Source organism: Mesoplodon mirus, assembly GCF_964341445.2.
Source record: "Mesoplodon mirus genome assembly, chromosome: 11".
In the NCBI taxonomy this organism is placed as follows: Eukaryota; Metazoa; Chordata; class Mammalia; order Artiodactyla; family Ziphiidae; genus Mesoplodon; species Mesoplodon mirus.
In genome coordinates this window covers 9,050,544-9,073,778 of record NC_138987.1, presented here as the reverse complement: position 1 = coordinate 9,073,778, position 23,235 = coordinate 9,050,544, and the positions used below count along the sequence as shown (strand labels likewise).

At 38.5% G+C, this 23,235-nt stretch overlaps 1 protein-coding gene and 1 pseudogene across 4 annotated transcripts in view; one reads left to right on the top strand and one right to left on the bottom strand.

The window, feature by feature from the left end:
- The window catches only part of METTL25 (methyltransferase like 25), a gene marked incomplete at both ends in the record, with an annotated part of 95,595 nt that overhangs the window by 71,141 nt on the left and 1,219 nt on the right, over nucleotides 1-23,235 (bottom strand). For all 3 annotated transcript variants that reach the window (XM_082634973.1, XM_082634972.1, XM_082634974.1), the window contains 2 exons: nucleotides 4,144-4,250; nucleotides 4,738-4,902. In XM_082634973.1, coding sequence (XP_082491099.1) covers nucleotides 4,144-4,250; nucleotides 4,738-4,902 — 272 coding nt within the window. The remainder of the gene's footprint in view (nucleotides 1-4,143; nucleotides 4,251-4,737; nucleotides 4,903-23,235) is intronic.
- On the top strand, nucleotides 17,805-22,013 carry LOC309812484 (LIM domain-binding protein 2-like; annotated as a pseudogene). The gene is made up of 2 exons: nucleotides 17,805-17,975; nucleotides 20,799-22,013. The product of its transcript is annotated as an LIM domain-binding protein 2-like (transcript).

Sequence of the window (23,235 nt, the reverse complement as noted above, 5' to 3'; positions counted from 1 at the left end):
CCACAATCCTGATCTCTTACCCCTTACTCACAACGGTCTTTTCCTTCCTGGATCATCTTATAGGTTTGAAGATAGAGGAGTGTCCAGTGTAATACCTGGTGGGAGGTATCTTCCTTGTTTCCTAATTCTGCTTAGAAGACTTTCTCACAGAAATATTGCTACACATAGTGATTACATTTCTTAATATTAGTATTAGTATGGTACTATACTTCAGATAGGAGAGTTATATTTTGTTGACTGACCTGGAGATCTAACTACTATATTATAAGCTAATGCTTTTCAAATTTACAACTCCAGTATGGAATTCTACCATGAACTTCATACTCATATCCAACAGTGTATAAGTTAATGACTTTCAAATTTATAACTCCAGTATGGAATTCTACCATGAACTTCATACTCATATCCAACAGTGTACCTAAACATTTCCACTTGAAAATGTCTTATAAGCATCTCAAATTTAACATGTTCAAAACTAAGTTCTTGATAGTCTCTGTAAAACCTACCCCTCCCATAATCTTCTCCATCATAGTTAATAGTATCTCCATACTTCCAGATGGAGAACAAGACTCCTTTCTTTCTCTCATACCCTCCACCTGAATTGTGAAAAAATCCATAGTCTTACCAAGGGTATTTCATACCAACTGCACCCTAAGTCTAGGTTATTGCAACGGCCTCCTCAATGATCTCCCTGCTCTCACCTTCCCTACTTGAGTCTATTCTCAAGAGAGCAAAACAAAGACTGATCATATCACACCTCTAAGTAAAATCTCTCATCACTTCCCTAAACTTACCTCCTGCTACTAACCTCCTTTGTTACTAAGCTTTTTGCCTCAACTCTGGAAGCTCATGCTCACATGAGCTAATTTCTGAAAAGAACCAGCTTGAATGTTTACAAAGACTATGGCAAAGAGTGCAAAGGTAATGGAAATATTGGGGTGGCCAAAAAGTTCGTTCGGGGTTTTCCGTAACATGTTACAAAAACCCGAACAAACTTTTTGGCCAACCCAATATTTGCTTCATAACACTCCTCAACATGGCAGTCAGAGTGATCCAGTGGCTCCAACGGCTTCCCATCTCATTCAGGATAAAAGCCCAAATCATCATAATGGCCTCTAAGACTCTCCAACTTCATGACCTGCTTCTGCCACCCCAACCTCAGCTCCTACTACTCGGTCCTTGCTCTCACCACTGGAGTTAATCTGGCTTCTTGGCTCTTTCAAGAATACAACAAGTGGGGCTTCCCTGGTGGCGCAGTGGTTAGGAATCCATCTGTCAATGCAGGGGCCATGGGTTCGAGCCCTGGTCCGGGAAGATCCCACATGCCACGGAGCAACTAAGCCCGCGTGCCTAGAGCTCGTGCTCCACAACAAGAGAAGACCGTGCACCACAACCAAGAGTAGCCCCCTCTTGCCGCAACTAGAGAGAGCCCACACGCAGCAACGAAGACCCAACGCAGCCATAAATTAATAAATTAATTAATTAAAAAAAAGAATACACCAAGTATATTCCCGCTTTAGGGCCATTGAATGTGTTATTCCCTCCATCTAAAATACTTTTCATCCGGATATTCTAATGGATAACTCTCTTACCTCTTGAAGGAGGTCTTAACTCAAATGCTATCTTTACAATGAGGTCTTACTTGCCCCTCTCTTCCTAATCAAAAGCTTTAATTCCCCATCCCTGAATTAGCTACTTCCTTTTTTATTTTTTTCTCCTTAAAGTATATCAACATATACGATAAAATATACTTATAATGATTTTATTATCTATCTCTCCTCATTAGAGTATAAATGCCATAAAGGCAAAGATATGTTTTGTTTTGTTTTGTTTACTACTGTATCCTCAGCATCTATAATGGCACCTGACACATGGTAGGAGCCAAAGAAATATTTAATAAATGAACGCATGCATGCAAGTGTGAATGAATGAATATATTTTAGAAATAAAAATTAAGAAGTAAGAAGGCTTGGTGATGGGGATGAGAGAGGCAAAGGTTTTTGGCATGTAGGGAGCAATGTGGTTGAGGCAAAAATAAATTGTTTTTTTTTTCTTCTCTAGTTCTTTTTGGTCACTAGTAAAGTTAAGATTTTAGTATCTGGGTTTCCAACTATCCCCATGAAACCTACATTTATTAAATCTGCTTTTTAAAAGGAAAAATAGTATACACATAATACATTTCAAACTTAACTATTTTGAGAATCAAATATTGCTATTAAGTAATTTCAAGAGAAAGACCCTGTAAGTCTTTAATACAGGTTTTTTTCACTCACTAGAAACAATCTCCATCACTATGAAAAAAGTTCCCTTAGAGAAGGTCTAACATGAAACATTATGCTATTTCAAATTTTTTTTCTCTGCACTTTAGAAATAAAATAAATCCACTTTATTAATTTAAAGTTATTTATTATGTAATATTTCATATAAATAAAAGAATAAATGTAGTTGAAATGTAAAGTTATAAAGCACAATAATAAATACCCCTCAAAGATTTAAGTATAAGTGATTTATTTGGGAGGTGAAGAAAACACTGACAGGAAAATAGAGAAGAGAAAAAAGAGAAAGGAAGACAGCCCAGTAAAAGGTATGTTCTTAAGGAAAATACCACTTTAGGACAACCTGGGTTTAATCACACTGAGAAACTTGGAGAGCTACTGTAGAACACATACCTCATAGTCATCCCACCTGGAAAGTGCAGGAGTTGATGTATCTGTTTATCAATGTGTATTAGTCATTAATTCAAGGATGCTCACAGAGAGGAATTAATCCCCAGAACTTGTATGCAGGAAGTGCCATGCTTCAGCAGACAGAGAAAACCCACAGGAAAAGAAATGTAGAAACTGCCAGGTAGAAAGCAGCCCGGCACACCATGAAATGGTGAGGCCCAAGAGTATCTGAATAAGGCATCCAGTAGCGTCTGCTATACCCATGAACCTACTAGCCATCCTAAGAACTAGAATGGTAGTATTTCCATTCCATATAACTATGTTTTCTTTCCATATCCCATCTCCCTGCTTCCCCTACCAGAGGTAACAACTATTCTCAAATTATTGTTTATGATTCCCTTGCTTCTTTAATGGGTTTTGTGCATATATTTTTTGCATTAAGAATATACCATTATTTTGCTTAAAAGCTTTTTAAATATGATACCATAAAATACGTAGTCTTCTGTAAATTGCTTATTTTTCCCGTTCATTTTTATGTTTCTAATATTCATCCATGTGTTATGTACAGCAGCAGTTTGTTAAATTTTACTGTGTACTTGCCCTTTTTACTCCGGTTGAGTATTACTGTCATGGTGAGCCTGTTACCGATCCTGACAGGTACTGCTTAGATATGATACACTGGAGAAAAGGTTTAAAACTATTACCTCGGCTCTTGCCTTTTAGTTCCTACTCTAGAGAACTATGTTGCCATAAGTGGTTCTGCATACCTGGCCCAAGCTGTGATCGTTTTCTAATCAATCTCAAACTCTCCACAAGTCTGAAAGAATACATGGAAAAGATTCTAACACCTAATAAAAACTGAAGAAGGGAAAAAATCCTCCATTACCCCCATAGATGTTCTTGTAGGGATAAGAAAAATAACTTACTATTTTTATAGGCCAATGGAGGCAATCACTGATTTTATTTTAACATCTATTTTCAGACATTACCACCCTTCATAAAGGCTATTTTTTACAACAGGAATGCATTATAATTCTGACACTATGAAAGAATCCAAGTTTCTTTATGTTACAGTAATGAGGCAGGTGCCCCAGACCACAGCATGGTAACCCAGGTCCTTGAGAACACCTAGTGGTAAACAATTTTGCAGAATGCCATCTTCATAATGCTGCCTCAAATTGGAGTTACAACATAAGAAAAAGAGAATTACCATAGCTTCTATCCACTCTGAAAAGAGTGAAATTTGTGGCAAAACATTAACAGTCATATCTTATTTTTAGTATAAATTTGTTTTTATTGCAGCATATTGGGAAATGAGAGCATTTTTAAAGGATCAGATGTGATGTGACATCTCACATCAGCTATTACTTAATGACATTTTAAAGGCTAGACAGTGATAGTAGAAAAGGACATTTGAATGATACCCCCCAGAATGGCAATAATTTTAACACATGAATATATAGGGAAATACTCTTACCTGCTTTATTCCACAGTAATCAGCAATACTGCTGATGACCTCTGACATTGCCTGAACTTCATGAGATTTTTTCAAATTCATAAACTCATCTAGCTTCACATTTTCATCTGAACAAAAATAAAACAAAATTAAAGTACTGCTACTAAAGAAACAAAACTTAATAAGAACCATCAGTTGATGCTCATGTTTTCTACAATTAAATATGAAAATAATACAGAGATCCTATTGCAGTGTCTGTATGATGGATCTCTATTAGTTTAGCTGCTATGAATCATATTTAAATTAATAAAATGAAAAGACTCATATAACATTATTAAAAATGTTCCTTGAAATATAAAACAATTAACTACAAAGGAAAAGACTGATAACTAGACTACGATGTAGGAAGAAAATGTGGAGATCTATACCTAAGTTTTCTGTTTAATATGGTGCATAAGAAAACCTACTCATTTAGAACAAATCAGTCTATCGGGGCTCATGATATAAGGTCTAACAATAAATTAAGAACATGTTGGAAATGTATACACATATGAAGAATATATTGCTTCTAAAAATGCCTAAAAAACATACATACACACACACAAACACACCTACCAGTTCTCTGTTTTTGATTTCCACGAAGGGCTACAAGCAACTGTTCAAAAGGAGTACATATTCCCAAGTTTTGTACAGAATAATATTTAGCAGCCAGAGCGAAGGCTTCCACACTCACCAGCTTCTGGGAAGTTTCACAAAATATTTTTGGAAAATCAGTAATATCTAAAAAATCAAGATAAAAAGAATTGTTGGCAACAAAATAAATAATCACTAGCTAATTTGTTGGAGATTTAAAAAACAAAAATCACCGATCTTATAACAAACTATAATATTTTCATTTTGGTGTGAATTTTGGCAATATCACTAATGGTTCTACTATATTTGTTATTTAAACTATTAGCTATTTGTAGCAGCCAGTTTCCTCTTTAATACACTATACCATTATACACTTAGATTCCAAATTAAAATTTGGCCTTTTTGTTGTTTCTTTAAAAGCCAAAAAAAAAAAAAAAAGAAAGAAAGAGGTTTAATACCGTGCTAAACTGTAATGTACTCATTAAATTTATGACTGGTCCTGGCTGACGTACAGCTGTGAATTTAAAGGAGGTCAGTCCATCAAATGTCGTTACTCCCTGTCCACACTGCAAGTAGAACAACAGCAATATTCTCAATGGTATAGATGTTATTGTAAAACAGTTCCTGCATCATTTGGACCATGTAGAATTGTGTGGGTGTGTGTGTATATGTGTTCAACGCACTGTCAATACGACTTCTAAAACTAATCTGGTTATGATCAGGTGAAAACAGTTCATTTTCTTCCCATAGTCAGTTTCAAACCAGACATTGTCTAAGCTTCATACAGAAACTACTGATAGTTGCTGAATGCTCACTTTAGAAGAGTAAACTGCCACACTGTTTGCAACATCCAGTGTCCCTCTCTGCGTGAGGATCATTCACCCTGTTGAACTCAGATGTGGTTACATCTCCCAAGGTGAACTATGCCATTTTCAGGCAGAAGTTTTAAAAATATCAAAAGAGTCACTACATTTTCTTTGCCCAGAACTGCAATTGTCAAGATAGAACCTGCCTCAGCCTGAGTCCCCAAGTGACGACAACAAAGGCATCACTGCTGTCAAACTACAATGAACATGTGGCATACATGAAGAGCAACCTTCACTGTTTTTAGTCACTGAGTTTTTAGGCTTATGACCGTAGCATAATCTTGCCTACTCTAATGGATACACATCAGTACAGATTTGCTTTTTATTTGTTCAGTTTCATTTTCCTACAGCCATTTTTAATGCATATTAATTTATTTATGAAGGTTTAAAAAAAGGCATTCTGATATGTATTAGTAGTTCAAAGAAACTCTTTGGATGGAGTAGTCCATTTACCGAAAATTATTTTTAGTAACTAAAAAAAGTACATCCAGTGGTTAAATAAAGCATTTAAAATGTTCACCTTACAAAAGCATGGTGCAATTCTGGGAACAACTTAGGTCCTATCAGAAAAATCATACTATATGCTATGAAGTTCATTCTAGCTAGCTGATACTCCAAAGTTACCTATGAAATTATAAAAACCTGCTTAAACACAAAAAACAGTGATGCTCCCTGGCAAAAATTAAAAGCAAGAAAGTTGAAGAAGGCTTGCAGAATGCTAACTAAATAACTAAAAACTACATGTTTAAGACAGTACCTTTTGAAAGCTAATATCTATTAAGTTGATGGTAGTAATGTTTACCAAATTAATTAACTAGAAAATCAGCAGAGATGTATAACTTCCATTTCTGAATCTATTAAATGGAAATTTAAACTACAAGATTACTATAGTGCGTTTATTTAAGATACATTTTGTGTATTATATAAAGTTCTTTCGACATTTTACAAACTGAATTTACTAATGCAGCCAAAAAGTAATAAAATCCACATCAAAATATTTAGGCATGATACAGAGGGGAAAACTCAGTCCACTATTAAGTGAGCCTCTCAGGTTTAAGGGCAGTCTCAACATCCCCAAGTTCCAGGGCACAATTTCTTAGCATGTGATAGAATAAGAGTAGTAAATTTCAAAGTGCAGAGGGGCTATTATAGTAGTCAGTTATTGGACAATGCTACCAACAGAAAGAAATGTTATGTTTCTGTTGGAAAAGTAAAGCTTCAAATCAATTTAACTATCCTACTGAAAATATTTGAAAAAATTCCAATCCAAGCCAAATTAATGTTGTTAATTTGCTTTTAATTATAGGCCTCCTAGTAATTTCAGAAATTTGGAGATCTAAACTGCAAAGATATTAAATTTTTAACAATGTTTCCTTTTATAAAAAGGTTAGTGTTCTGACTCAGTCCATTGGTTTATGTTATTTAAGGCTACACCAGTTTATTCAGATAGTCTAGAACTCTGTGAAAAAAATCTTTTTGAATTATGAAAATATAGCTTTTGTAACTTTGTTTTCAAATGATCCAGCTTCCATTACTTGCGATTTTTAGAGATTCAGAGAGATGAAAGGTGTCAATGATCTTGTCTTTACTTCTATCTCTGAAACAGTATGTGAGAAAAGTCCCGTGGTGACGGTAATAGTATCCGTAGTCCTCACAGTGCATTCCCAGATACTTGCACCCTGAGTTTGGGTTTGGCAACTAGCAAAATAAAAACCACAGTGTTACCCAACTTATTACTTAACTTCTTAATTAAATTTTTTACACAGGGAAAGCTTCATTTTTAAATTTGATACCCATTGCACCTGCATATTCTACGGTTTGATTGCTTTGCCAATATCTCCCTCTACTGGAAGTACTTGTTCTGCTTTATTACATGCTCTGTCTTTATTTACTCTTATTTTTTGTACACCCACAGAAGTTTCTTACAAGATAGGTTATTTGGGCATGAGGGAGCAAAGGCACCAGAGAGGCAAGGGAGAAGTTAATTCTATTAAATATGATATCAGTATATCCCTATCCTTTTTTTTTTTACAGCAGAGATCAATATACAAGGAAAGATAGAAAGGTTATACATACACATGTTGCATTATGAAAATTTCAAGATAGAGAAATGAATAATAATGTTTCTAAGCTAAAAATAAAATAGAAACAATCAATGAATATATAATATTGACATTTAAAATAAATAAAATTTCAAAACTAGATTCTGGTATTTTACTTGAATATTATCTAGCACTTTAAGGAAGACAGAGTACTGTTAGGATTCACAATTAACTCACCACTATTATTGCTAACATTTATTGCACGTATACTATGGGCCAGGCACTGTGCCAAACAGTTGACATTGAATGGAACGGACTTATAAGCTAGGTACATCGTGCTCATATCCCCACTCACAGAGGCTTCAATTTAGCCAGGTTCACACAAACACTAAGTAGCAAGGCATGTGAACCAAGGCTGTGCGCAGACCTTGTTCTTAATTCCCACATTTGATCAACGCGCCACTGCAGTGAGTAACAAATGAAATCAGGAAAGACAGCAGTTAAAAAAGCGCTAGGCAGACTGACTGTCAGAATCAGGTCTAACAAGAATTCCCTCTGGCAGAGATCAATACATGGTAATATCTTAAGACAGTTTCAAGCTCATTTATCTTCTTAATTCTTTCACTTCCCTCACTCCCCTCAACACCTCCCTCTTTACCAGAAGTGATTTTAAGATTTCATGAAATAAAAAGAGTAATTTCTACATTTAAAACAACTGATAGGTCTCTGAAAAGAAAATTAAAAGTTTTTATGATAAGATGTTGTTGTAGTTATCTATTTCTAGAAACAAAGTATCTCTACTGCTTCACGCCCAGTTGTAAGGCAGTAATACCTTGCATATACCAGGTATTCAGTAAGTAGGTAATCAATGAAGGGATGAACGAAAGAAAGTCCTCCATACATTTACTACTGTAGCATCACCAGGTACACTGAGAGAAACAAATGCTAAGATTCTGGGGTAGTAGTTTTCACTGAGGCTACTACAGGGACTTCAACAGTACTTCTGAGCCTGTTAGAAGAACATAAAACCTCGTCTCAGCCCTAATGTTTACAATCACAAGGTGAGACAAAAGTGATTGAAAACATTTAGAATGTGATATAAAATACAATTATGTGCTAAATTCTGATGTTTAACTGTGTTACAGGGGTTAGGGCAAAGGTCACTACTGTTTTTATCACACACCCTAGAGATGTCCTATGGTCCAGAATTTCAAGAAGTCAACAGTGCCCTCTTCATAACAATCTTCACAAGGACATAGAAATGTTATGGACTCACTTCTACATGTCCTACAGTGTCTCCAATCCAAAAAGCCCAGAACGGAACTGAAAGTTCTCAAGGTCACCAAACCTGTCCCTTTTCCTATCTGCTATCCTGTTTCATAGTGTCGTCAGTCACCCAGTGCTCAAGTTAAAAGTCTACATCATCTTAAGTGCTCCTTGTACCCTCAATGCATATCCAGTCACCCATTGAACCTGATGCAAAACTGTCTCTCCTTTGGGACCCCCTCCCCCCCCATCACCGCCGTGGTTCGAACTCTATTAGTACCACCAGTGTTTCCACAGTAGTGATTTGTTTCCTCATCAATAGAACTCCCAGAGCAGAATGCTCAGTGAGTGTTGGCTGAGCTGAATTGAACAGTAGTGATTTGTTTCCTCATCAATAGAACTCCCAGAGCAGAATGCTCAGTGAGTGTTGGCTGAGCTGAATTGAACAGTAGTGATTTGTTTCCTCATCAATAGCACTCCCAGAGCAGAATGCTCAGTAAGTGTTGGCTGAGCTGAATTGAACATGTTTTCTAAAATGGAAATCTACTTCTATTCAATGCAAGTTTAATTACACATTTTAAGGCTTTGGCTTCTACCAACAGTTGACTTTGGGCTTCAATCTTTTATACTTGTTTAGTAGACTTCAGTCAAAAGTTAAAGCTGTCTTGCTGAACTATGAAAATTATATATAGGATGTATTAAATTTTATGAATGTTTAAGGATATCCATAACCCTATAATCTATTTAAGAAAGAAACAGAATATATACTGTTGCTTTTTAAAATAAGTCAATTTATATCACTCCATTATGTGCTAGGAAACTTTTTGCATAAGCTCCAACATGATTTATGGCTGCATATGAAATGAAAAAATATGTTATCTCAACATGTAAACCATGCTCTTAGAAAGAATGATATGATTAACAAAAATTGACATGCATATCCTTATTGTGCCAATATTACCATTACACTGAATGTTCCATTACGTGGAACCATTTCAAAAGCATTTTCACACTTAACTAAGTTTTTATAGAAATCAAATTAAATATAAAAACAGGAAAATCTAACCACAGTATTACTACTCTAACAAACCCTTTTCATAGTTTAATTAGAAGGAAAATAAAAATATACAAAGAAACAGAAGTTTAGAAAATTGATTTGGTATAGAAAAAATAAACTTGTTAAAAAATAAACAATTCTGGGATGCCTACTATGTGCAAGGTAATAACTGAACCTGATAAAGCTAATTTGTTAACAACTCGTGATTCATCTACGGGATATAGTGTCTTATCACTTATGAGGCATGTGGGCAATGAATGTTCAGTGTGGATTCCAGAGGGCTCAACAATTCCCCGTTAGAATTCTTTTGAGATGCCACATGGGATGCACTTACTCAGGTCTTGGCACTTGTTTTTTCCTCTGTCTGATACCATCTTCTCTCAGATAGTTTCATGGTTCTCTCTCTCACTTCCTTTAGGTCTTTAATCAAATGTCACCATTTCAGTGAAAACTTCTCTGACAACCCTATTTAAAGCTGCAACCTCACTCAACTCTCATTCCTCACTAATCCTGTATCAGTGTTTTATAGCACTTATCACCATCTGACATAGTAAGTAACATGCAGGAGGACACAGATTTTTGTTTACTGCTGTATCCTGAGAACCTAGAATGATGCTTGTCATAGCACATATTCAATGAATGAATGGGTAAATGAATGAGCAAGAACTAGGTCTGTATTCTGGTTCTCAGACTGCCTCTCCCTCTGTGGCCATGAGCAGTCTATCTATCTGCTCTAAGACTTGATACCTTCATCTATTAAATGGGGGCAAATATCTACTTTACAGTATTTTAAGGAATACACATATATATGCGCACATAGGCATATACGTAAATATGTACATATACATATATACATGTAAGTAATTACACACACACACACACACACACACACCATCCTAAAACAGTGCCTAGAATATAGTAGGCAACTCCCAAAGCACAAAGCCCAAATTAAGTAACTGAGTGTCCTAACACAGCACTTGGGATTTTGTTGGAAGAATGTGGGGCAGAAAATACTCAAATATTTAGGCCCAGAATACCATATAGGCTACTAGAGAAGAACTTGAAACAATGATCAATACAAACATTCAGTTTCTAAACACGGGGCCTGCTGGGAGAAAGGAAGTTTGGGCTCTGGAAGTTGGATGCAAGCCCTCCATTGTTAGAATGAAAGCATGACTAGGGACAGGTAAGTTGCAATTTGAGACACAACGTGCAAGTCCAACAGCCAGCACTGGGTTCTACAGTGTAAGTAGGTTGAAAGCAAGAATTTCTCCGTGTTTGGGAGCCCAGTGGTTAGCAGTGGGCACCATGTCCTAGAATCAGCTTGAAAGCTCAAGGGAGAATTTCTTACTAAATTTGAAGTGAAATTCAGTAGATAGATTATAATCCTGACCATGCCTTAAAGACCTGATATAGTTTCAAGTCTGCTTTACTATAGTGTTTTAATTTCCTACATCAGAAGTCTCTATTTTCAGAAAATAACCAAAACCAAGAGATAGATTACTAGGAATTCCACAACTTCAAACTCCATTTAAAATTAGAAGCACTGAAGAATAAATGAAATAAATATTTTCTGAAAAATAAATTCAATTTAATAAACCAAATATGATTTTGTTAGCACAATACTAAATAAGTTTTAGATTCTAAAACTCTAAAAATGGCTTTATAATTGTCAAGAAGAAAAACGAACCTATTTCAGTGCAGTCACTGCTATGAGATCAATCTCTTTGTTCTTCTCTTGCTCCTACCACGGAGATCTCATTTCCTATTTTCGCTGCCATTTTCTGACCACCACGGCAGGCTCCGCCGCCCCACAGTGCCTCAAGGATGGCAGTACCTTAGTAACGAACACTGCCATTGATCTCTTACTGAGAAGACCAGTATTTCCTTTCTATACACACACTGACTTGGGCCTAGACTTCCAGGCTTTCAAGAAAAAAAAAAGACTTTACAGTTTGTTTATTATTGAGGCAGGAAAAATAAAGGACTTTTTGTCCCAGGTAAACAGTAATTGTAAGTAAAATTAAGTTACTAATAAGGAACTTTGAGAGTAAAATTAAGTCACATCTGTCTCTTAAAATTGCACTTCTTTCCCTTGTACATTTCATTAACTTGAGTTTAATTTCATCTGCTATTCTTATTCTAAACTCCATTACTTACATTTCAACATTAACACAAAATAGATGTCTATTCTACTCAGCTGAATTCAGTTATAATCATTTGCCAAGTAAAAGGAACTTGCAAGAGGAATTTGCATTAAATATACACTTTCTCTAGTTCCTACCGTACCTCCAGCAGATCTTGCTCCGATCTTGCTCTTTACTTGTTTAATTTTTGTAAATGATGTGTATAATTCATAAAAACCAGATCAATTTTATTCTTTAGGGACCATTATTTAAGGTGACTGCAATAGAGAAAAAACAAACACAAGGCCCACCTAAACCTTACATTCGCCACTCTGATTTTAATGATCAAGAAAGAGGGAAGAATTCATTTTCAGTAATTGTTATTGGTATTGCCTAAAGATACCAGTCTAATACTCTGCAGCTATATCGGAAATGCAGTTCCCCTCACAAGGGAAGTTTCAGAACTTCATAAAGATTAGTTAAAGAAATGTTTGAAAATATATATCATAATAAGGAACAGAAAGCGACAAGGAAAAAAAGAAGAATGCGTACAAGTGCTGGTCTAAAGCAAGATGAAGTCAAAGAGCTTTGTAATACTAATAATGCTTTCAACCAGCGGTTCTTATCCTGAGGTCTAAGAGCTAAAGAAGCTTATGAATCACCGAAAGCTATCTGTAAAGTTTTACATCTATGTGTGAGCATATATGCCTCTTTTTTAAGGAAGAGGTATGATAGTGTTCATTTGAATTAGCCTTTTATGGGATTTGTGACCTAAGATTAAGAATCACTATCTTTTACTCTTCCTCACCTTTTACTTTACCCAATGTTAATATTATAACAGACAATTCAACTAAGTATTTTTTCTCTGGCTTCTAGAGATCATTTTAAATATTTAAAACAACATAAAGTTATTGTTTTATTCGTTGGTAGATAGCTGTTAATTCTTAATATAAATTTCATAGTTTTAAAATTAATCTAACTTTGAAAAGATAACACTTTTCTCTCCAGTATTTTTAGTACTAAACAGATCCTCTCTTATTGTTGATGGTCTAAGTTACTAGTCTGAGTTTTTTAGATAATGCCCATCTAACAAAAATAAATAAATAATTTAAAGTACCAAGCAACAGGGCTTCGCTGGTGGCGCAGTGGTTGAGAGTCCGCCTGCCGATGCAGGGGACACGGGTTCGTGCCCCGGTCCAGGAGGATCCCACATGTCGCGGAGCGGCTGGGCCCGTGAGCCATGGCTGCTAGGCCTGCGCATCCGGAGCCTGTGCTCCGCAGCGGGAGAGGCCACAACGGTGAGAGGCCCGCATACCGCAAAAAAAAAAAAAAAAAAAGTACCAAGCAACATAAAGTGAATATCTAAACAAAAAGAAGACACATTTATTCTGATTGGCTAAATATAAGCATAATTTAAGTAGAATGAGGGAAAAAAATGCCATAGATAAGAGGAATTTCATGAACTTTGTTTTACTAAACTTCTAAATAACTGAGTGATATGGGGGAAATCAGAAGTTGGGGGGGGTAACCATTAAAAACTAGAATATAAATTCAAGTTCTAAATGGCCCTATCTAAAGGGAACAATCGGAAAGCACTTTCTATATATCAAATAAATAAAATATGATGACAAAGTATCCTGAGTTCCCAAAGATTTGCTTGCATTTTTGTCACCCTTACCCATAATTACAGCAGCAACCCAGGAACTGGGCTGACAGCTGCCACTATCTTTTTGTTGTGTGAAATTATTTCCACACTTGAAGTCTGCTAAAAAGACCTAGAAAAATATAAAAAGGGAAAATAGAGTTCAGGAAAATACATATGGAAAGTGAAAGGATAAAAGTTAAATACAACAGAGTAAAACAGACGACACTAATTATTTCTCTGTTGTTCTCACTTTCTACTTCCAACATGCTTTCTGGCTTCATGTGTTTCAAATTAAATCTGAGCACAATTTCAATGCACCATAATCACCACCATCACCACCACCAAGAAAAAAATACTTAGAATGGCCAAGAAGCAATTTAATTTATTGAGATGCAATAAAAATACTTTAAGAGAAACCGCAACAAAACAGTCTATCATAGGCAAAAACTTCCTGTGTTGTTCAATTAAAATGATAGTAAATTAATTATGCAGATGCTCACCAAAAGGAACCAATTCTAAACATTTATTCAGCACCCAATCCTGGTAAGGATCATGTAAGTGACGATAACAAGAAACAGGAGAAGTAGCATATGGCCTCAAGAAGCTGAAAGAAGAGAGTCAAGAGAGGCCCTGGAGGCTCTGGCAGTCTTAGAGCAGCCCTGGGCTTTGGCAAAGTCACAGAGGATGGCTTCGCAGGCACAGAAACCTGGATTTCCTGAGAGCTAAATAGGTTTTCCATAACTGATTCTAAGCAAAGTTATAAGAAACTGACTTTATAAACTTATTACTTTACACTGAGATAACCCATATCATTCATTTGATGAGACACTGTCTCCTAATTTTAGAATTACAACTAGAACAAATAAAGACAGATATTCTTAAAGAAAATTTTAATCAAGCTGGGTAGCTGTTTGAGTGGCCTGTGTAGTCATGATCTATTTTGGTTTCATAAAATATTTTGGCTCTCCTAACTCAGAATCTCTTCCGTTTTGCCTTTTGGAAGATTTTTCTATACTTATGAAGACCAATTAACTCCTGAAAACCAAAAGATAATTCACTTGAGCATGTTACAGATTTATATATGTAGTCATTACTTCCTAAGGACACAGCCTAGTTCCCTTGAAGTGGGGAAAACAAAATCTTAATCCTTGAGATGAGATATAGGAGATAGTTTGCTTTATCAGTAAAGTATTTAGAAGCTATCACTACTGGCTTTTTTCTCAGATGGTTAATCTCACCCATATATGTGATAAACTTTCAGAAATTTTAGCCTGAAATGATGCCTGCCTTGATTTTATCTCCAGATTCTCATGGTATCTTTCTGTAATTTTTTTTTTTTTTTTTTTTTTTTTTGCAGTGCGCAGGCCTCTCACTGTTGTGGCCTCTCCCGTTGCGGAGCACAGGCTCCGGACGCGCAGGCTCAGCGGCCATGGCTCACGGGCCCAGCCGCTCCGCGGAATGTGGGATCTTCCCGGACCGGGGCACGAACCTGTGTTCCCTGCATCGGCAGGCGGACGCTCAACCACTGCGCCACCAGGGAAGCCCTCTTTCTGTAATTTTCAATGTACTGAATGAAGTACTGCATTTTCACACAGGAAAAGAATAGAATTAAGTTAAAAAACCTATAAGTTGGATCGAGTCATACAAAAACAAGGATGACAAACATAATATGGACAGAAATCACACCACAGCTATCTAGTTCAGTACCATATTTCCACGGGTACCTTCAATAACATTCTTTATAGATCTATGCTTCACTTCGATCTTTAAGAATAATTTACTCATCGATATGCCAGAAACTGTTCAATGTGCTAAGAACACAAAACTGAAAAAGGCAAACACTGTACTTTTGTTTTTAGAGAGTTTATAATCTAGCTGCGGATAGGGACAAGCCAGTGGACAATGCCAACAGGATGACATGTGTGGATATGGGAGAGTATATGGGGTGTTATAGGAGCACGTACATTTCCAGAAGTTCTTGACCATTTATTTTTTCCAAGGAAAGAAAGACCTAATTACACCATCACCACCACCTTCATCATTACCACAACCCTCACCATTTATTAGCCACACCTTACTGAATCCATGCTATATTCCCAGTTCTATGCTAGGAGCCATATTACATCATTTTTCAGCTTTACTACAACTTTGTAAGATAGGTAATACACTTGTGAAAAAGGAAAAAAATAACAACAATAACAATCAGCTGTGACAGAGAGCGAGCAGCCGATAGCTGGGGTGGAACTGGCGCTGGCACACAGACCACACTCTTCCCTATAAAATACGGAAGCGTTTACAGTAGTACACCAATATCAGACCAAGCCTGTGACCATTCGAAGTCCACAACCATGACTGAGCACAGACAAAAACAAGTACACTGTGCAAACACAACGCCCTCCACGAAAGGAGCCCCACAGAGAGGCTCACATGGTGAGAAACTGAGGCCCTGTGCCAACGGGCAGCACCAACTACCCCCCTATGTGAGTGAGACATTGTGGGGGCGCGTTCCCCAACCTCAACCAACTTCAGCAGCTGCAGCCCCACCAGCAAGTGGACTCTGAAACCGTGAGACCCTAAGCCAGGTCCATCCGTTAATCTGTTCCTGAATTCCTACCCCACAGAAACTGTGTGAGAGCGTGTTATCAGCAACAGGTCATGTGTAACATTAATATAATTGTCAATGAGTGTGTACTCTTCCAATGAAAACAATTATAAGGGAGGTCGTATAATTAATATTAATACTGTGTTGCCCTTTCATTCTTAGGCTGTTTTCTTCTATTTCTTTGAACATATTTATGATACCTACTTAAATCCAACATCTGAGCCCCATCAGGATCGGCTCCTATTAACTCATTTTCTCCCCCCTTGGGTCACACTTTCTTTTAATTCTCCGAACACAGCTACTTAAACCCAGCATCAGGGATCACCTGGAATCAGTTTCCTGAGTATGAGTCATACGCTCCTGTTTCTCTGCACATCTTGTGGTTTTGGTTGAAAAGCAGAATTGTGGATAATTTATTGTAGTGGATCTATTTTGCTTTTCTAAGGATTTTGTTGTTGTTATTCTACTGAGAAGTGAACTTGCTTGGACTCAGACTGAAATCTATCTCCCCCTCAGCGTGCAGCAGCTGGTGTCTCTGCTCAGTTGCTGATTAGCCTGGCCCCTGAGGGTATCCCTGAGCCTGTGTAGTTCAGCAGGCAGATGAAGATTTGGGTGGATTTGAGAGTCAGATTGGGGGGCTCATCCTCCCTGTGGTTACATTTGTTTCCAACGCTCCCCAGCCTAAATTTCCAGTTGCTCTGCCAGCCCTGAATTCTGCCCATTGATACAGAAATTCAATCAGGCTTTTGATTTTTGCCACCCAAGCTGTGTCCACAGCTTGGGGAATATACTCTGTCAAAGGTGCAGCAAGTCTGCACATCTTGCCAGGAGCTCTGTCTTTCAAGGGTTCACCATCCCCCTAGTTTCGTCAGTGTTTTTGCTGGATTCTCTTAGTCTCCCGTGCCCGCATGTGCACGTGTGTGTGTGTTTGGGAGGGGGTGTGTGTCTATACTTCATCCAGGGTTTTAGCCAGAGGTTATCCTCACATCTTAGATCTCAGCCCTTCTGTGGCCCTCCTTCCACAATGTGCTCCTTAAATTTCCATCTGCTCTCGTCTCTGAACTCTGTTGTGGCCATCTTGAGCTGGGAAGAATGTCGTTTTCCACTGCCAGATCTAGGGGGGGTTTGGAGCACCCCCAGCAAGAAAGTCATGAATTCACAGTTCTTCCCAATCAGTAGCAGTTTTCCAACAGCAAACTCTGCTCATATTTCTGTCCCCCTTTGGTCACCTTCCAGAACCTTCCAATAGTTTTTAATAATCCGGTCAGTGTTTGTCATTGTTACCTGCTGGAGGCACTGCCTGACCTCTTCAAGCAGCCATTACCTGAAGCCCACCCTGGACTATTTTAACAGCCTTATCCTGTCCTCCTGCTTCCACCGTCACCTTCTCCACAAAGAAGCCAGAGTCATCCCTCCGAGACATAAATCACACGGCATACCCCCTCATGAAGTCCTTGAAGAGCATTCCATTCCACTCAGGGGAAAAGCCAAGCCCTCAGTATGGTTTGCAAGTCCCACATGAAGTTGCCTCAGGCCGCTACGCAAACCTCACCTCTGATCAGTCTCACCCGGATGGCTCTGCTGTGCCCCCAGAACACACAGCATGTTCCCACTTGGTGCCTGCTATTCACCTGGCCTGACATACTCTTCCCTCAGATAGACCATTTTTCTCTTTCCCTTCCTGGAAAACGAGTGTGTGTGTGTGTGTGTGTGTGTGCGTGCATATACAGTTTTCTGGGTATCAACCTTCACTAAAACATAGGCTCCACACACGCAGGGATTTTATTGTGTTCAGGAGCATAACAGCAGGGTCTAGAACAGGGCCTGGTAGGTAGAAGGCACTCAGTAAACATGAGTCAAGTGAATGCATGGGTTAAGTGCTGCTCTTTGTTAGGCATTCCGCTTAACCCTTACCATGTATTTACTCACATAACTTTCAGACTGCCCCATCAAGTAGGTACTGTAATTATCCCCATTTTATGGATGAGGAACTGAGGCACAAAGAGTTGTAGCCCAAGCTAACCAAACGAGTAAGTGGTGCAGCCAGGACTTGAACCAGGCAGTCAGTCTGCAAAGCCCACTGCATTAGTCTGCTCGAGATGCCATACAAAATACCACCGGCTGGGTGGCTTATACAACAGAAATCTGTCACAGTCTGGAAACTGGAAGTGCAAAATCAAAGTGCTGACAGAGCTAGCTGGTTCCCGGTGAAGCCCCTCTCCCTGGCTTGCAGACAACTGCCTTCTCACTGGGTCCTCACATAGTTTTCCTCTGTGTACACCCTTCCGGTGTTTCTTCCTCTTTTTATTGGATTAGGGCACCACCCTTTTGACCTCTTTTAACCTTAATTACCTCTTTAAAGACTATCTCCAAATATAGCCACATCGGGGGTTATGGCTTCGAATTATGAATTTGGGTGGGGACACAATTCAAACCACAACACCCATAATTTATGCCCTTAAAATACAGTTATTTTCACCATCTTTCCTTTTTAATTGTGGAGAATTGCGATTGTTTTCTCTCTAGTTCTTTTTAGATGAACAGAGGAAAAGAAACTTTCAGGACTCTGACCAGGCCAGAATATCACCTGGCAAGAGAAATCTACTGAAATGGCTACACTGAGGATTTTCAGAAACAACTTGGTCTCATAAAATACCAAATGACTTTCACACACTGTGCATTAACTCAGTGCAGCTCGGGGAACTGTGTTTATTTGTAACTCCTCATATCAAGCTGGCAGAAAACCACACTTCTTGGGAGACCCTAATGGAAATCCATTCAGGGCTCCTTGCTGCTCCTTGAACACACCGTGCCTGCTCCCACGTCAGGGCCTCTGCGCTCCCCGTTCTCACTATCTGGAATGCTCTAGCTTCATGACTCAATGTTCTCCTTGTTTAGATTTTTTGTCCAGAGTTATTTCCATGAAGGTTTGCTAGGACAACCTATTTACAATTGCAAACATATCTTCCTCCTGCCCATCCCCTTATTTACTCCTCTCTTTGCTACTTGATTCTTCTCTGTGGCACTTTAAAAAAATTATTTCTACGCCCTCTAGAATGCAAGCAAGATGAAGATACGGAGTTTTATTTGCTTTATTTACTACTATTTCCCTAGCTCCTAGAAAAGTACTGGCACACAGCAGACACTAAGTAAATGTTCCCTGAATGAATGGATGAATGAACAAACTTCCAAGGTCACAGAGCTGGTAGAATTGGAATCTGTACCCTGTCTGACTAAACAGTATAAAAATTAAGTGCTAAATTATACTTATAGAGAAACTAACAATTCTTTAATAAGATACAAGTCTGGTCAAAGAGCAAAAAATACTCTTCTCTGACACAAACAATAGACTTCATATAGTAATGGAGGAAATGTCCATATTTACATAATCTTTACATAAACAAAAATTAATATTCCTTACAAGCATACATTATAAAAAATTCATTATTTTTAATACTGGAGGTGGCAGACCATTTGTACAACTGAATATCTTGTATATAAAATTTGGCAGGGTCAGAGACATTTCAAAGGTGAATAATCTAGTCTAGATTCCATTATTGTTGAACTGACACAAAACTGGTTGTGTTTCCCAAAAGATGTATTTTATTCCTAGCTGAGAGAACAAATAAGTGGTATTTTTCATTTATTTATTCGTCAAATATTTATCAACCACCTACTCTGACCAGGCACCATTCTAGGCACTAAAGATACAACAGTGAAAAAACAATTCTTACATTCTTGAAGAGGAAACAATAAAAACAAAACAAAAAATAAGAAATGTATCCATGTCATCAAAATATCAGATTTGATAATAAATGCCCTTTGTAATTCAATCTTAAATAATCCAGAAAAACCTTTATCACAGTGGTAAAGACCTCAGACTGTGGAGTCCGATGACCCATGCTTGCATCTCCATTACAAGCTGTGCCCCTAGTAAATTACCTCCTCAACTGGCAATTTCACAAATGGGGAAAACAGAACACATCTTGCCAGACTAATGTAAATATTAAAAGGGAAAATATGCAAACAAACAACACACTGCAGGGAAAATAGTAAATATCAGTTAATCCTATTATTGTTATTATTAGGATATATAAACAATCTAATTCTTCCATTGTATGAAGCCTAGGCTAAACCCATACGAAAGTCTTGGGTTTCATATTTAATTAGTTTCTTTTACTCTTCTGGAAGCCAGAATGAGTCATTCGTTAACTCATTCAACAAATATTCATTGAGTATTTAATTATGCATGCTAGGTATTTTACTAGGTGCTGGAATACAGCAGGACAGACATGATCTTAAACCCTTTTGGAGTTTAAGTTGCCACGTTGTCATAGGTATTAGGCATTATGAGAGTAAACTGAAGAAGTGCCTGGATGTTTGGCCTGAGGCGACCCAGCATTGCAGCCTACCCGACTCTTTGGTGGGGCTAATGGCAGACCCTGGGGGGGCTCACGCCAAGGAGTACTTCCCAGAGCTTCTGCTGCCAGGGTCCTTGTCCCCACGGTGTGCCACAGCCACCCCCTGCCTCCGCAGGAGCCCCTCCAACACTAGCAGCTGTCGGCAGGATCCTCATCCCCCGTGACCTGAGCACTGTGCTTGTAATACTGACCTGTATTACATTCTCAAACACTCCGAAGAATCCTACCACAGCTCATCCATCACGGTGGACTGCGACCAGCGTGCGATGGTCACCCAGCACGGGAAGCCCATGTTTACCAAGGTGTGTGCAGAAGGCAGACTGATCCTGGAGCTCACCTTTGATGATCTCATGAGAATAAAAACGTGGCACTTTACCATTAGACAATACAGAGAGTTAGTCCCAAGAAGCATTCTTGCCACGCGTGCACAAGATCCTCAGGTCCTGGATCAGCTGTCCGAAAACATCACCAGGATGGGGCTAACAAATTTCACCGTCGACTACCTCAGGTTGTGAGTAATGCTGCAGCCAATGCAGGAACTGATGTCCAGACATAAAACTTACAACCTCAGTCCACGAGACTGCCTGTAGATCTGCTTGCTTCACAAGTGGCAGCGGATGGTGGCGCCGCCAGAACCCACAAGGCAACCGACAACGAAACAGACAAAAAGAAAAAATTCCACCAGCAGCAGCACCGGGAACACTGCCAACAGCACGGGCGGCAAGAAGACGACGCCAGCTGCCAACCTGAGTCTGTCCGGTCACGTACCTGGGCTAGAGCGATCCCAAGCTGCAGCCTCAACCCTGGGAGGGGTGGAGCCCTGTGTCATTCAACAGCAGTGACCCCTTCGGGCCAATTTAAGGAGCGGCATTGAGGGGCCCTGAAGGAGTCACTTCCAGTCCTCCTCAGAGGATTTGATGGTGGTAGGAGAGCCAACTGATGGGAGGGGAGTTTGGGGATGAGGACAAAAGGCTAATCACTAGATTAGAAAACACGCAGTATGATGCAGCCAACAGCGTGGACGACGACGAGGAAGACTTCACCAGTTCACCAGCCCTGGGGAACAGTAGCCCATGGAACAGTAAACCTCCCACCACTCAAGAGACCAAATCAGAAACCCCCCCACCCCAAGCTTCCCAGTAAGATTGACCAGCTCCAGAATCCACTGTCAATAGCCCCTGTGAGTTACAATCACTATTTCAGATCCTTACTCACAGCAGAGAAAGGAAGAGACATTAAAACTTTTCCATGCAAATACCTATTTCTAAACCACAGGGATCTGAGTTTCTTTCTTTCTTTTTTTTAATTGAGAGGATCATTCCAAATAAACTTCCATGACCCCTCCCTGGAGGCCTTCACAGGTAACACAGATACTGGCAGTGATCGTAATTAAAATAAGAGCAAAAGCTAGGCTTCTCCAGGCTCGGTTTTAACCACATTTGTTAATTTCACTCCCCCCGCCCCACCCAACCATCCAACAAACGCCATATTGTTAATAAACCCTCAGTGTTCAGGATCTCATTCTATCCCGAACCCAACTACAGACAGACTTTTTAATATTGTAAAATATTTTCTGCTTTTTGACTTGCATGTGAGAGTTACTTGTTTCAGTAAAAAAAGGAAAAAATCCACTTTTGGAAAGTAATTTAAATGTACCTTTATTTATTTTTTCCCCTTCACCTTTTCTTTCATTGGGTAACAGCTAAGAGGGCCCAGCAGGGTAATTTATGGCCGAGCCAATGTCAATTGGTCCTCCATCCTGAGTTGGTTCAATCGAGCCGAGTGCTGAAACAAGAAATGGCTTTTTGTCATCAAAGACACCAAGGCAGATTTTTATGTAAAGAAAGGCACTTGGCCCCTTGAGAATGTAGGCGTTTGTAAAATTTCTGCTGATCCAAATATTTTCAAGCCATGTAATCCATTAATTTTGTGGGCAGTTTAATAAATCTGAAACTCTTTTGTGTTTTTCTTGTTGTATCTGAGTTGACTGTTGTTTCTTTTCATAGTATATTTCCTGTATAATATTTTGTAAAGCCCTAACCTGGTTCTTTTATGGGGACTTTTCTTTGGGAGCAATTCCAGTGTATTTATGTGAAACTTTATTAAAAAACTAATTTTTCCATTTGCATATTAATGCATTTCTCTATACGTGTAAAGACACAGTGGCTCCATGTATTATAAAACAGCTGGATTTTATGTATGTTTATTGTTAAGTGTGCCAATAATAAACTGTTAACGACCAAAAAGAAAAAAAGTACTTAACTTTCCAACAATAAACAGTGACTTTAAAGAAACCAGTATTTACCAAGATCTATCATAGGAAGGCCCACCAGTGGTGCTTTGCCTTCAGAGAATGCTCAAGTGAATAAAGTTCACCAGCAAGGGCAAGGTTGGGACCACCTGGAAACAAAGAAGAAGAAATCCCAGGATCCTGCTGGTGTCTTCTCATCATACT